This window comes from Coffea arabica, chromosome 10c, assembly GCF_036785885.1.
Source record: "Coffea arabica cultivar ET-39 chromosome 10c, Coffea Arabica ET-39 HiFi, whole genome shotgun sequence".
NCBI classification, from domain to species: Eukaryota; Viridiplantae; Streptophyta; class Magnoliopsida; order Gentianales; family Rubiaceae; genus Coffea; species Coffea arabica.
Genome location: NC_092329.1, coordinates 51,059,611 through 51,070,701, shown reverse-complemented (window position 1 = coordinate 51,070,701; position 11,091 = coordinate 51,059,611). Strand labels below are relative to the sequence as shown.

The window sequence follows — 11,091 nt, the reverse complement described above, 5'->3', positions numbered from 1 at the left end:
TTTGCTTTTATTGTAAAAAAGAGAAAAGAAAAACCAATGACGCCTCAAACTTGATTTTTCAAAAAATATGTTAATGACAGATGTAAAGCAAAGAAATATTTTATATTTATAGGATTACTGGCGACTAATACTTTTTAAGGTCTTAATACAACACGTTACGTGCCGGAAAATATTTGGATTAAATTTTTTGTCAAATTATTTGTAGATGTGATATATTTAATAATTACTGTATATGTTTTTGATGGCACACTATATATATATATATGTATATATATTAGGTTCGTAATCTGTGCTATGCATGGGAATTATAAAATTTTAAGATGATTAAAAATTAAAATAAAAAATATATTTTGTAACTATTAAAAGAAAAGCCCATCATTTCCATGAATTTACGGTACGAGTTCGACTTAGAGGCCGAGCCTACCCGTAATAATATTTTATTTATTATGAGAAAGAGAAGAAGATGAATTGACTTCATTTTGAGGGAGGGTGAGAATAGGGGGGAAAAAAAAAGAAAAGGTAAACAAAAGAAAGAAAAGAAAGAGAAAGGGGGAATGAATGAATGAAGAAAGAAAATTCAATCCGATGGAATGCAGTTTTGACGTCCGCAAGAACACACACTCTCACACGCTCTCTCTCACACACAAAATATACTACTATTCAGTACTACAAAACTACAAACCCACGCACCTTCTCTCTCTAAAAAGTACAGCCAAGAAAGAAAAGAAGCTAAAATAGATACTCTCTCCCCCCCCTTCTCTCTCCCTCCCTCCCTTCTCTCTCTCTCTCTCACGCAGTACACGCACTGAAATTCCTAAGGAGGACGACCCGGAACGGAAAAAAAGTGATATACCAACTCTGTAGCTTCTGAAACAGTAGTAGTAAAATTTTCAATTAATTAATTACTTATCTGTGAATTAATTTGGGAAATGTTAATGAAGAAGTGTGGAAAGAGTGTAAATTTATGTTCAATTCGAAGTCAATCTCAATCCTCCAGAGAGGTTTTTCGCTGTCGCAAGTGCTGAGAAATATTTAACTCTCTCTGGTAAGTTATAGTAGTTTACAGTGTTTTTGGTGATTGTTGATTTTTTTTCTTTTTGCTTTTTGGTTTTTAGTTAATTTTGTGAATTTACGAGGCTTGGGAAATTAGTAATTTGAGCTGTGGATCGACTTGGTTTATCTTGTGAGATTTAGGGCTTGATCGAGTGGTGGTTAATGGCAACGACACTTGCCGTTTTGGAGCTGTTGAATTTTGGAAATTTCCGTTTTTCCTCTTTATTTCTTTTTAATTTGGATTTTTGCGGCTGGAAAATTGAAATTTGAACTTGAAGTATAGTAGTGGTGGCTTCGGATACGATGCTGTGCTGTTTCGTGCCATTTTTTTTAAGTTTTGAAAGCTTAGTGAGATAGGGCTTCTTTTTTTCAATTTAAGTTAGTTATCTTAGTAGCTTTTTTTAATAATTCATGAACTTTTTGGAGATTTTGATTTGATTTATAGTGGATATTTTTACTCTTTTCAAGTTTTTAATTATTTTATTGGAAATCTGTGTTAATATTTGACAGTTGCTCGTTTGATTATTTTGTAGCAGAGATTGATGCCAAAGTCTACTAAAGATTGTTGCTTTAGCAGAAAAAACCGGAATTTAGTATGTTTAGAGCCAAAGCTTGTTGGTTATGTTTCGGACTCGTTGATTTTCAACTTCTGTTTGAAGACAAACTCAGCAGTTTGCCTGGCTGCCATGGTGTTTCCGTTGTTCTTGTGCACAATAGACTTGGGAATGTCTAAACCCTCATTGTTCACCTTTTAAGCTTCTTAAAGTTAATTAAATTCAAATCTTGCAGCGGCTGTTGTGTCTGATGCGTACCAGGGTTTTCGTTAGTGTTATTTAATGTCTTTGGAGCTGGGTTTTGGGATTCATGTCGTATTAGGTAGGTTTTCTGTAAGTTAGGTATTTGTGGATAGTGCGTTTGTTTTTCGGGAATATGGTACCGCCTGGTCCTCCCACTCCTCTTGGTGGTTCTCCGTCTGTTCCTCCATCATTATTACGGTCAAATTCTGGTTTATTGGGTGGTCAAGGAGGTGCAATGCCTTCTCAGGGTGCATTTTCATCTATGGTCTCTCCGCGGACACAGTTTGGTAACATGAATATGCTTGGGAACATGCCAAATGTTTCGTCTCTATTGCAACAGTCTTTTGCAAATGGGGGGCCAAATCCTGGGCTTTCTGGTCCTGTGAGTGCTCAGAGGGGACTTGTGGACAATGGCGCCGAATCTGATCCACTTTCTGCTGTTGGAAATGGGATGGCTTTTAATACACCCTCCTCTTCGTTCATGTCATCCATGGCAGCTAATCCAAACTCATCAGCACATGTACAGGGCCAACAATTTTCAAATCCTTCTGGCAGCCAGATGCTGACAGACCCCCAGCAAAATCAACAACTTGATCCTCAAGGCTTCCAACATAATCAGCAGCCAATGCAACAGTTCTCTGCGTCAAACAATCCCCAGCAGCAGCAACAACAGCAGCAGCAATTTCAAACAATGCGAGCAGGGTTAGGAGGGGTTGGGCCTGTTAAGCTGGAACCGCAGGTGACGAATGATCAAACACAACAGCAGTTGCAAGCTCTAAGAAGTCTTGGTTCTGTTAAGATGGAGCCCCAGCAGCTACCAAGTATGAGGAGCCTGGGACCTGTTAAAATGGAGCCCCAACATTCAGATTCGTCTTTGTTTCTACATCAGCAGCAGCAGCAGCAACAACAGCAGCAGCAGCAGCAGCAACAACAACAACACCAACACCAACACCAACAACAACAACAACAGTTCCTTCACATGTCTAGGCAGTCTCCACAAGCTGCGGCTGCTGCACAGCTTTTGCATCAACAGAGGATTATGCAGCTTCAACATCAGCAGCAACAGCAACAAATTTTGAAGTCTATACCTCAACAAAGATCCCCTTTGCAACCACAGTATCAAGCACAGAAGTTGCCTATAAGGCCTCCTGTGAATCCTGTATATGAGCCAGGGACGTGTGCTCGCCGGTTGACACATTACATGTATCAGCAGCAACATAGGCCTGAAGTAAGAATGATGCGACAATGGAGTCGGCTACTTTTCATTGAGTTAAAAGTCTCCTTTTTTTCCGTATGTTGTAGATTTATGATCTACATGTTTTATAGGACAACAATATTGAGTTCTGGAGAAAGTTTGTTGCTGAGTATTTTGCTCCAAATGCGAAGAAAAAGTGGTGTGTTTCTATGTATGGAAGTGGTCGCCAAACGACTGGAGTTTTTCCTCAGGTCTGTTGTTCTATTCTATAATGGTACCGTAGGAAGGAACTGGTTGTCAAGTTAAATGTGCACGTCCTTTTAAATATACTGAGGACTTTTACGTACATTGATTGCAAAGTAAAAGGAAATTTGCTAAAGAAGGGATTTTACTCATTTTCCAGAATAAACTGACTGATTCTTGTTCCCCTTGGATTAATGGATTTAACGATACTTTGCTCTGTTCTTTAGTAGGTAGGTTATGTTTTTTCTGCTAAAAAGACGTACTGTTTCTTAGAAGCACTTTTGAGGATATGGTATAAAGCAACTTTTGCGTTCCATATATTCATATTCTTGTTATATAAGCAAACGAGCAGCAGCAAAAAGAACAAATGCTCTATGTTCACTTGTACGTATGAGCCTGAGCAGTATCTTTGATATTAGCCTGGTTTTATATTCTCAATTCTCTTTAGACCCGCTTTATTTTCATATCAAATTTTTTGTATTCTGCAGGATGTTTGGCACTGTGAAATATGCAACCGCAAACCAGGGCGTGGGTTTGGTATGTTCTGGTTGCTGGCTCAGCACTGTATGGGATTGTTGTCCTTGTATATTTAGTTCAAACATTGGTTGGTTTTAAACACAATAATAAGAATGCTGTCCTTGTGATTGATATTTTGTAGTTGCTGCTCTTGGATTATCTTTTATTTGTGTTTTCTTTCTGTTTCTAGCATATTAATTTTTTTCTTTTTAATTGCCTTTCAGAGGCAACTGTTGAGGTTCTGCCCAGGCTTTTCAAGATAAAGTATGAGAGTGGTACTTTGGAAGAACTACTTTATGTCGATATGCCCAGAGAATATCAGAATTCATCGGGGCAAATTGTCCTAGACTATGCAAAAGCAATTCAGGAGAGTGTCTTTGAGCAACTTCGCGTTGTTCGAGATGGTCAACTTCGTATTGTATTCTCTCAAGACCTGAAGGTTGTTAATGGATTACTATTGTATTCTAGTAGCTTTATTTTCCTGTAGTCATTCCTTTTTCACTTGTCTGTGTTCTCTCAAAACCTGATAGATATGCTCTTGGGAATTCTGTGCTCGACGTCATGAAGAACTTATTCCTAGAAGATTGCTGATACCTCAGGTTTGGTTCTAAAGCTGTGTTTCAAACTGCATCATCAAGATACAAAGATTATCAAGTTTGCCTTGTACCTGATTAAAGTTGGACATGCATGTCTCTTTCTTTACATTGCCTATTGTTTTGGCTCAAAATATTTATTTTTAATCTTCCTCACTTGAACTTGGACATTGAAATGCCATGTGTTCTTCATATTGTTCCTTCATAGGAATTATGGAAGGTGGAGCTTATGGGCTACGACTTTCTTATTCCTCTCTCTCCAGAATTAGGTTCTTGAATGCTAATATTTCCTTCCTAGAGCTAATTGCCATATTCTGGGTGTTTCAAGCTGAATGTTGCAATTAGAAAATAGCTTGCTTTGCTGTGTGTTTATTTTGTTTCCTGGCATTAGACTGGTCATACACGATATGCAGCATGATTTGTAGTGGTTAGTGGGACTCTGACCAAAGTTCATTCAATGGCGGGGTCTTCTCATGGACCTGGTGGTTTAAGTTTCTGCTTTGTCTCTTTGATAGTTATACTCTTGTTGGAGTCAATTTGGTTGCTCTTGGTTGAAGATTGAGACGGAACCATAGATTTTAGTCACATTTAATTTTCTTTTGGCTAAGATCTTATTGGCCTCTTGCTTCTTATTTTGAAAGAGGGTAATTGTAAAGTTGATTCAACTAAAAATTCTATTTCATAGGCCTACTGCAAATTTGTTGTCATGTTTTGATGTGCTTGCTAGGTATTGTTTTGCAGTTTTAGGAGTAGGTGATTTTGTTTTATATTATATTTGAGATGACAGTAACAAGTCTGAGAATCTTACACTTGCTTTAGTTAATTTCTTACTGCCTTTGATTGTTAATAGGTTAATCAACTTGGGGCTGCAGCTCAGAAATATCAGGCTGCTACACAAAATGCATCATCTAGTGTATCTGTTCCTGAGTTACAAAATAACTGTAATATGTAAGTCAAAAGTATTTTCTTTAGACTGTTTATCTTCTATGAGCCTGATGCTTTGTAGAACCTCTTTTTAAAGATTGAGGTGTTACAAGAGTTCATTTTGTTTTGTGGATTCTTTCTTTCTTTTTTTTTTGTCTTTTTTTTTTTTGACGAATTTACTGTATGATGATCAAGAGAATTGATGTTAAACATGTTTATATCTATATTTTGCACTTTAGAAAGTTTCTCTCTTTTCAAGTCAGTCATCCTGGTCATAATTTAATGAAGGATCATTTTTGGCAGTCAGTTGATATGGGTGATATATTTTGTGAAAGACTCAAAATTAGAGGCAATGCCACAGTTAAAAAAGTTGTTCTTGTCTGATGATGCTGTGCATTATTGGTATTTGTGATTCGTTTAAAGTAGGAACAGTGATGTTTACTGTGGTTTGTGTGTCTTAGAATATTGTGTAATATTTCACTTCCACCTTCACAACAATTAAACTGCATTTTCAATGATATCTAATGGAAAATTGGATAGCAGTTTATGACAATCTTTTGACAGTTAGAAGTTGCTGGCTTAAATCTTTGAGAAATGAAAAGCAACCCAAGCAATGGCTTGTTTAATTTCTGTTGAATTGTTCCTTGGGAAGCGTAAATTATTCTCTCTTTGCCAGCTCATATTTGGTGGGAGAAAGTAGCTATCTTCCCATTACCCCAGTTCATATTTGGTGGGAGAAAGTAGCTATCTTCCCATTACCTTTCGTATAAGAAAAAGCAAAAGGGGGAATAAAGAAAGTGAACATTAAGACAATATCCTATTTTCTGGCTGTAACTAGTAACTGATTCTCCGGATGGTCCTTACTTTTGGCATGGATGGGTATAAACTCCTTGAGATTGTGAAAATGCATTTTTTTATTATTATTATTATTTCTTTTTGCAGGTTTGTTGCCTCAGCTCGTCAGTTGGCAAAAGCATTGGAAGTCCCTTTGGTCAATGATTTAGGGTACACGAAGCGATATGTTCGATGTCTTCAGGTAATTCATCCTACGGGCTAGACAGCAAAATGCTCTGCTTTTTGTCACATCGTCTCTGATTTCATAATCATGTTTTGCTTAATTCATGGAAATGTTTAAAAATGAGAAATTGTTCTTTTTGGTAGTATAGTAATTCATAATCATCACTGCTCTCTCTGATAACAGTGGATAGAGCATAAGGGATGACTGATTACTCAGGGATCCCTTTGACTAGAGCCTAGCAGGCTGATTACCTTGCCGCTTACCCTAGGTTATGTCTTTTTTATCCTGATTGGAACTGGTCCTTTATTCGAAATACGTAATCAAAGAGGTCTCAAAAAGAAGCTGTTGACCATTTTTCGTTGACAAGAGCAGCTGAAGGTTCAGTAAAAGGTTTGAGAGTTAGAATAAATTGGTTAGAATTCGAAATCCGATAGTGTAATCTTTGTATCAAAATAAACATGATGCTAGATGTCCAAATGATGGTACAAATCTATCCTTTTTTTAGGAGTATAGGAAGCTGGAGAAAGTATTTGATAAGCACTGGTCGATTATTGACGAAGGCTGGGGATTTCCAATATCTAATTGCTAATTTGACATTCTTTCTGAGATGTTACCCTGTAAAAGTTTGAAGTCAAACTGATCCGGTCACAACCTCACTGTCTAAGAGAAAGGAGGAAAATAATGGTGTATTGATGTTAATTTCCTCTTAGTTTTCTGCCCCATGTGGGAAGCTTATTTATTTTCTTCTCTTTTTAGATTTTAAAATGAAGTGAAATTTAGTGCAGTGCTGCAAGTCAACCATGAGTAATTAGTGCATCCTGGATTTCCAGTAGTGCAGTAGAGGAACATGCCGGGTGACGAGAATCATTTGGACTTTTCAGTGCTTTTGGGTCACGTAACATTTTGGATTGTTTGTAATAGTCGATTGAGTCTCTCATCAGATAAATTTGTAGTAGGAAAAACAGATAAATCATGGTGTCGTTTTTTTTTCCCTCTAAAAGAGAAACAGGATTACCTACATTTGGTATAGCATGAAGGTAAACAAATTTTTGCTCTATGCCAGCATGATTATAATGTTGAAAAGTCTCTCTGCTTTATAGTGGCAATGATGAAAATAGTCATTGATGGCTGCTTGACTCAGAATGTAGCAGCTTTGGTAGAATCATTAGAAGTGTCCTCTTGATCATTTTAACTTTTTTCATTTAGTTTAATGTCCAATGAATTTTTCCGGCGGATGTGGTTTGTTGAACCTTACTTGCGTGTTCAGGATTAACTCTTAAGATTGTTTTTTCTGTGGGCATTCTCTGATTAAAAAGTTGAAACCAAAGTAGCCCATATGAGATTTACTGAGACTCCCTTAACGGAGATTTATGCTACTCTTTGAAAAATCCATTGAACTGGTATTTTTTTAATTAAAGTAGCTTGAATGAATACTTCGGTAGGACGACAACTGATTAAGGAAAATTATGAGATACATAGCTATAGCAATTACTGTCTATTTTTTTTTCAATGTCTTGATAACAAGACTTCTTTATTGTAGATTAGGTTAACCTCTTTAAAATGCTCATTGAACTGATAGTTTCCCCACTGGAGTAGATTCAGTGAATATTTGCACAGGGCTACAATTGATTGGTGAGGATTTGAGATACTTAGCTATAGCTGTTGGTGTCCTTTTTTGTTCTCTCCCCCCCCCCCCCCCCCCCCAAAACAAAACCAAAAACACCCAAACCCAAAAAAAAAAAAAAAAACTGCACCTCAAAAAAAATCTTGATATTTGGCTTCCTGATGCATTTCAGATATCAGAAGTGGTGAACAGCATGAAAGATCTAATTGACTACAGCCGAGAAACAGGAATAGGACCAATGGGTAAGATTTATGTTATCATCTCAGCCTTTTACGTTTTCTCATGTTATTAAATCCGAGGACAGTAGGAGATATCTGAGGGGGCTGGTGGATTTGGATTGATTTTGCCTGCTTTTTAGTTTTTGTGTAAATCAACAATTGATGATAGAGAAATCAATACTGAAGCAAGCCTTTGACGAGGTCAAAATGGTTTCAATCATAGCGAAAATTTTTTGGAAGCTAGGTCTTGGAGTTTCCCTGATCCCTTCCTCCCCCACTTCTGGCCCTTTGACAGCCAAAATATAGTGATTTGAGTTTTCATTTGCTAGCAGGCCTGTTCCTCTATCAAAATGTTATGCTCTCTATGCAAATTTGAAACCGGTTTCACCAGCATGTAATTTGTATGATCCTAGTTCTATTTCCTCCTCTAAGGGTCAGAAAGTTTGAATATCAAAACTTGTTCTAGTTTGATGGCTTATTCTGAAATAGATAGGATGCGGGAAGAACTAAACCAATATACTACTGCAGTACATGAGATCTAGGGTTTGCATCAGTGTTCTAGTGCCCACACACACATCTCCCCCCCCCCCCCCCCCCCCCCCCCCCAACCCCAACCGACCCAAAAAAAAAACTGGGGGTAATCTGAGTTCTAATTCTCGAAGAGTTGGGAAAGTGAAAGAGATCCTGGTTGAGCATATAGGCAATTCCAAACTGTAATGGGCCTCTCTGTTAATTCTGGAACTTCATATTTTATTTATTCATAATATTGGTTCTTTTTGTTCTTAGAGAGCTTGGCCAAATTTCCTCGGGGAACAAATACTTCACCTGGGTTTCATGGTCAACCTCAGCAATCTGAGGATCAAATTCAGCAACACCAGCAGACAATGGGTCAGAGTTCGAACAATGATACCCCTGTTCAGGCTGCTTCTATGCAACTTCCTTCCAGCAATGGCTTGGCAAATGTAAATAATCCACTGAATTCGGCTTCTGCAACTTCCTCTACTAGTGCCATAGCTGGGCTACTTCATCAAAACTCAATGAACTCGAGACATCAAAACCCAATGAGCAGTGCAAACAGTCCTTATGGAGGAAATGGTGTTCAGATGCCATCTCCTAGTTCCTCGAGTACCTTACCACAACCGCAACTCAATCCTTCTCCTTTTCAGTCTCCAACACCATCGTCATCTAACAATCCTCCACAGACTTCACTTGGTGGCTTACCGACTGGAACGCACATGAATTCTACTAGTTCACCGAACATTGCAATGCAGCAGCCAGCACTTTCCAGTGACACAGATGCTAATGATTCCCAGAGTTCTGTTCAGAAAATCATACATGAAATGATGATGTCAAATCAGCTCGGTGGTGGTATGATGGGCGTCAATAATATGGGGAATGACATGAAAAATGTTAATGGAATTATGCCAACGAGCAATAATATGGGTCTAACAGGGAATAACTGCATCATTGGAAATGGGGTAACCCACACCAACACTGGCATTGGGGGTTCAGGGTACGGGAGCATGACCAATGGACTAAGTCAGGCAGCCATGGTTAATGGAATTAGAGCTGCTTTGGGCGGTAACTCTGTGACAATGAATGGCAGAGTGGGCATGACAATGGTTCGGGACCAGAGTATGAATCAACAGCAGGAATTGGGTAACCAACTGCTTAGTGGGCTTGGAGCTGTCAATGGCTTTAATAACCTTCAGTTTGATTGGAAACCATCTCCCTGATAGTCTCTGTTGGTATTGTTCCGGTTCCCTGAGATGTTGCTTGTGCAGAAAGGAGATTTGTGGTTTTCCTCTTCGCCCATCTGAAAATGGCACATGGAAAAGATATAGATGGTTTTGGGCCTCGGCTCTTCATTGTACTAATTCCAGAGAAAGAAGGATACATATAGCATAGCATAGTGGTTTCGTGATTGAAATGATATATCATCCTAGTAGCATATTGTTCTAACTTGATTTTGCCAATTTCAGGTGCTTATCTGCACTAACAGCCTTGAGGGGAAATTCAGGGAGTAACTGCTGGATGATCTCAAGCAATTTCTACTTCCTGTTGACCCTTGTCCAAGGCATTTGTAAACTATTATGTGCTGAGTCTCGGCCTTTCCCCTCTGTCCCCCAGCGAATGTGAGTGTATATAGCTATCGATTGTCTTCAAGCAATTTTACTAGTACTTTCAAGAGCTGTTGGGGTGGTCTTGAATTACGTGATTTTAATTTTCTGTTCATATTGGCAATACTGTCATTGAAACAGCATTTGAAATCACAGTAGGCTTTCGTGAATTTTCAGCCTCATGAATGAGGGTCTTTTTCACTAAAGTTGCCCCCGAATTGATCCTCGGGGTCTTGGAACTGACGGGGTGTTGTCCATTTCTTTCCCAAGTTCTTGATTAGACTAGGAATGGCTTAGCAATTAATTTACGCAAAACTAGGTGAAAATGAGTTAATCATGGGAATCAATGTTCAGAGTTCTTTTTGTATCTGTTCAATGTAAAAACTAGTGCATAGCTTTGCATGTTTCAGCTGCAGAGAGAAAGGTGATAATTCAGGAAATTCATAACTCATCATTGATTATAAATACTACGCGTTTAAGACAAACTTGCGGGAGCCGTCAAATTGACAGGTATTTTTGTGTTCCATTAAAAGAAGGGTAATGTTATTTGTACTTTTCTATATTAATAGCACTCTCGTTGCTCCATTTTTATTTTGATGAGACTGTATTATTTTTGTCCCAATTTCTTCTCCTCATCCAGGAGCTAATTTTACCAGATTTTCTCTTGCATTTAAAAATCAATTAATTATTTCATTATACATTAAAATGGTTAATTTAAAATTGTCACTAATATGTATTATGCATTTTTTTTTAACAAAACTTCACGAAATTATATGATGCCAGAGATCAA

At 37.9% G+C, this 11,091-nt stretch overlaps 1 protein-coding gene across 2 annotated transcripts; it reads left to right on the top strand.

Moving 5' to 3' along the window:
* The first annotated feature begins 486 nt into the window (after positions 1–486).
* Positions 487–10,471, top strand: LOC113714911 (transcriptional corepressor SEUSS-like). Of its 2 annotated transcripts, none has more exons than XM_027239049.2 (10): positions 487–1,045; positions 1,590–3,078; positions 3,177–3,296; positions 3,777–3,825; positions 4,029–4,243; positions 4,335–4,403; positions 5,248–5,345; positions 6,264–6,357; positions 8,136–8,205; positions 8,968–10,471. In XM_027239049.2, the coding sequence occupies exons 2-10, from the start codon at positions 1,984–1,986 to the stop codon at positions 9,915–9,917; spliced, it is 2,760 nt and encodes a 919-aa protein (XP_027094850.1). In that variant the 5' UTR covers positions 487–1,045; positions 1,590–1,983; the 3' UTR covers positions 9,918–10,471. The 2 variants fall into 2 exon arrangements, with proteins under 2 accessions (XP_027094850.1, XP_027094851.1); XM_027239050.2 differs by having other exon boundaries at positions 498–1,045; positions 1,587–3,078.
* Positions 10,472–11,091: the final 620 nt, after the last annotated feature.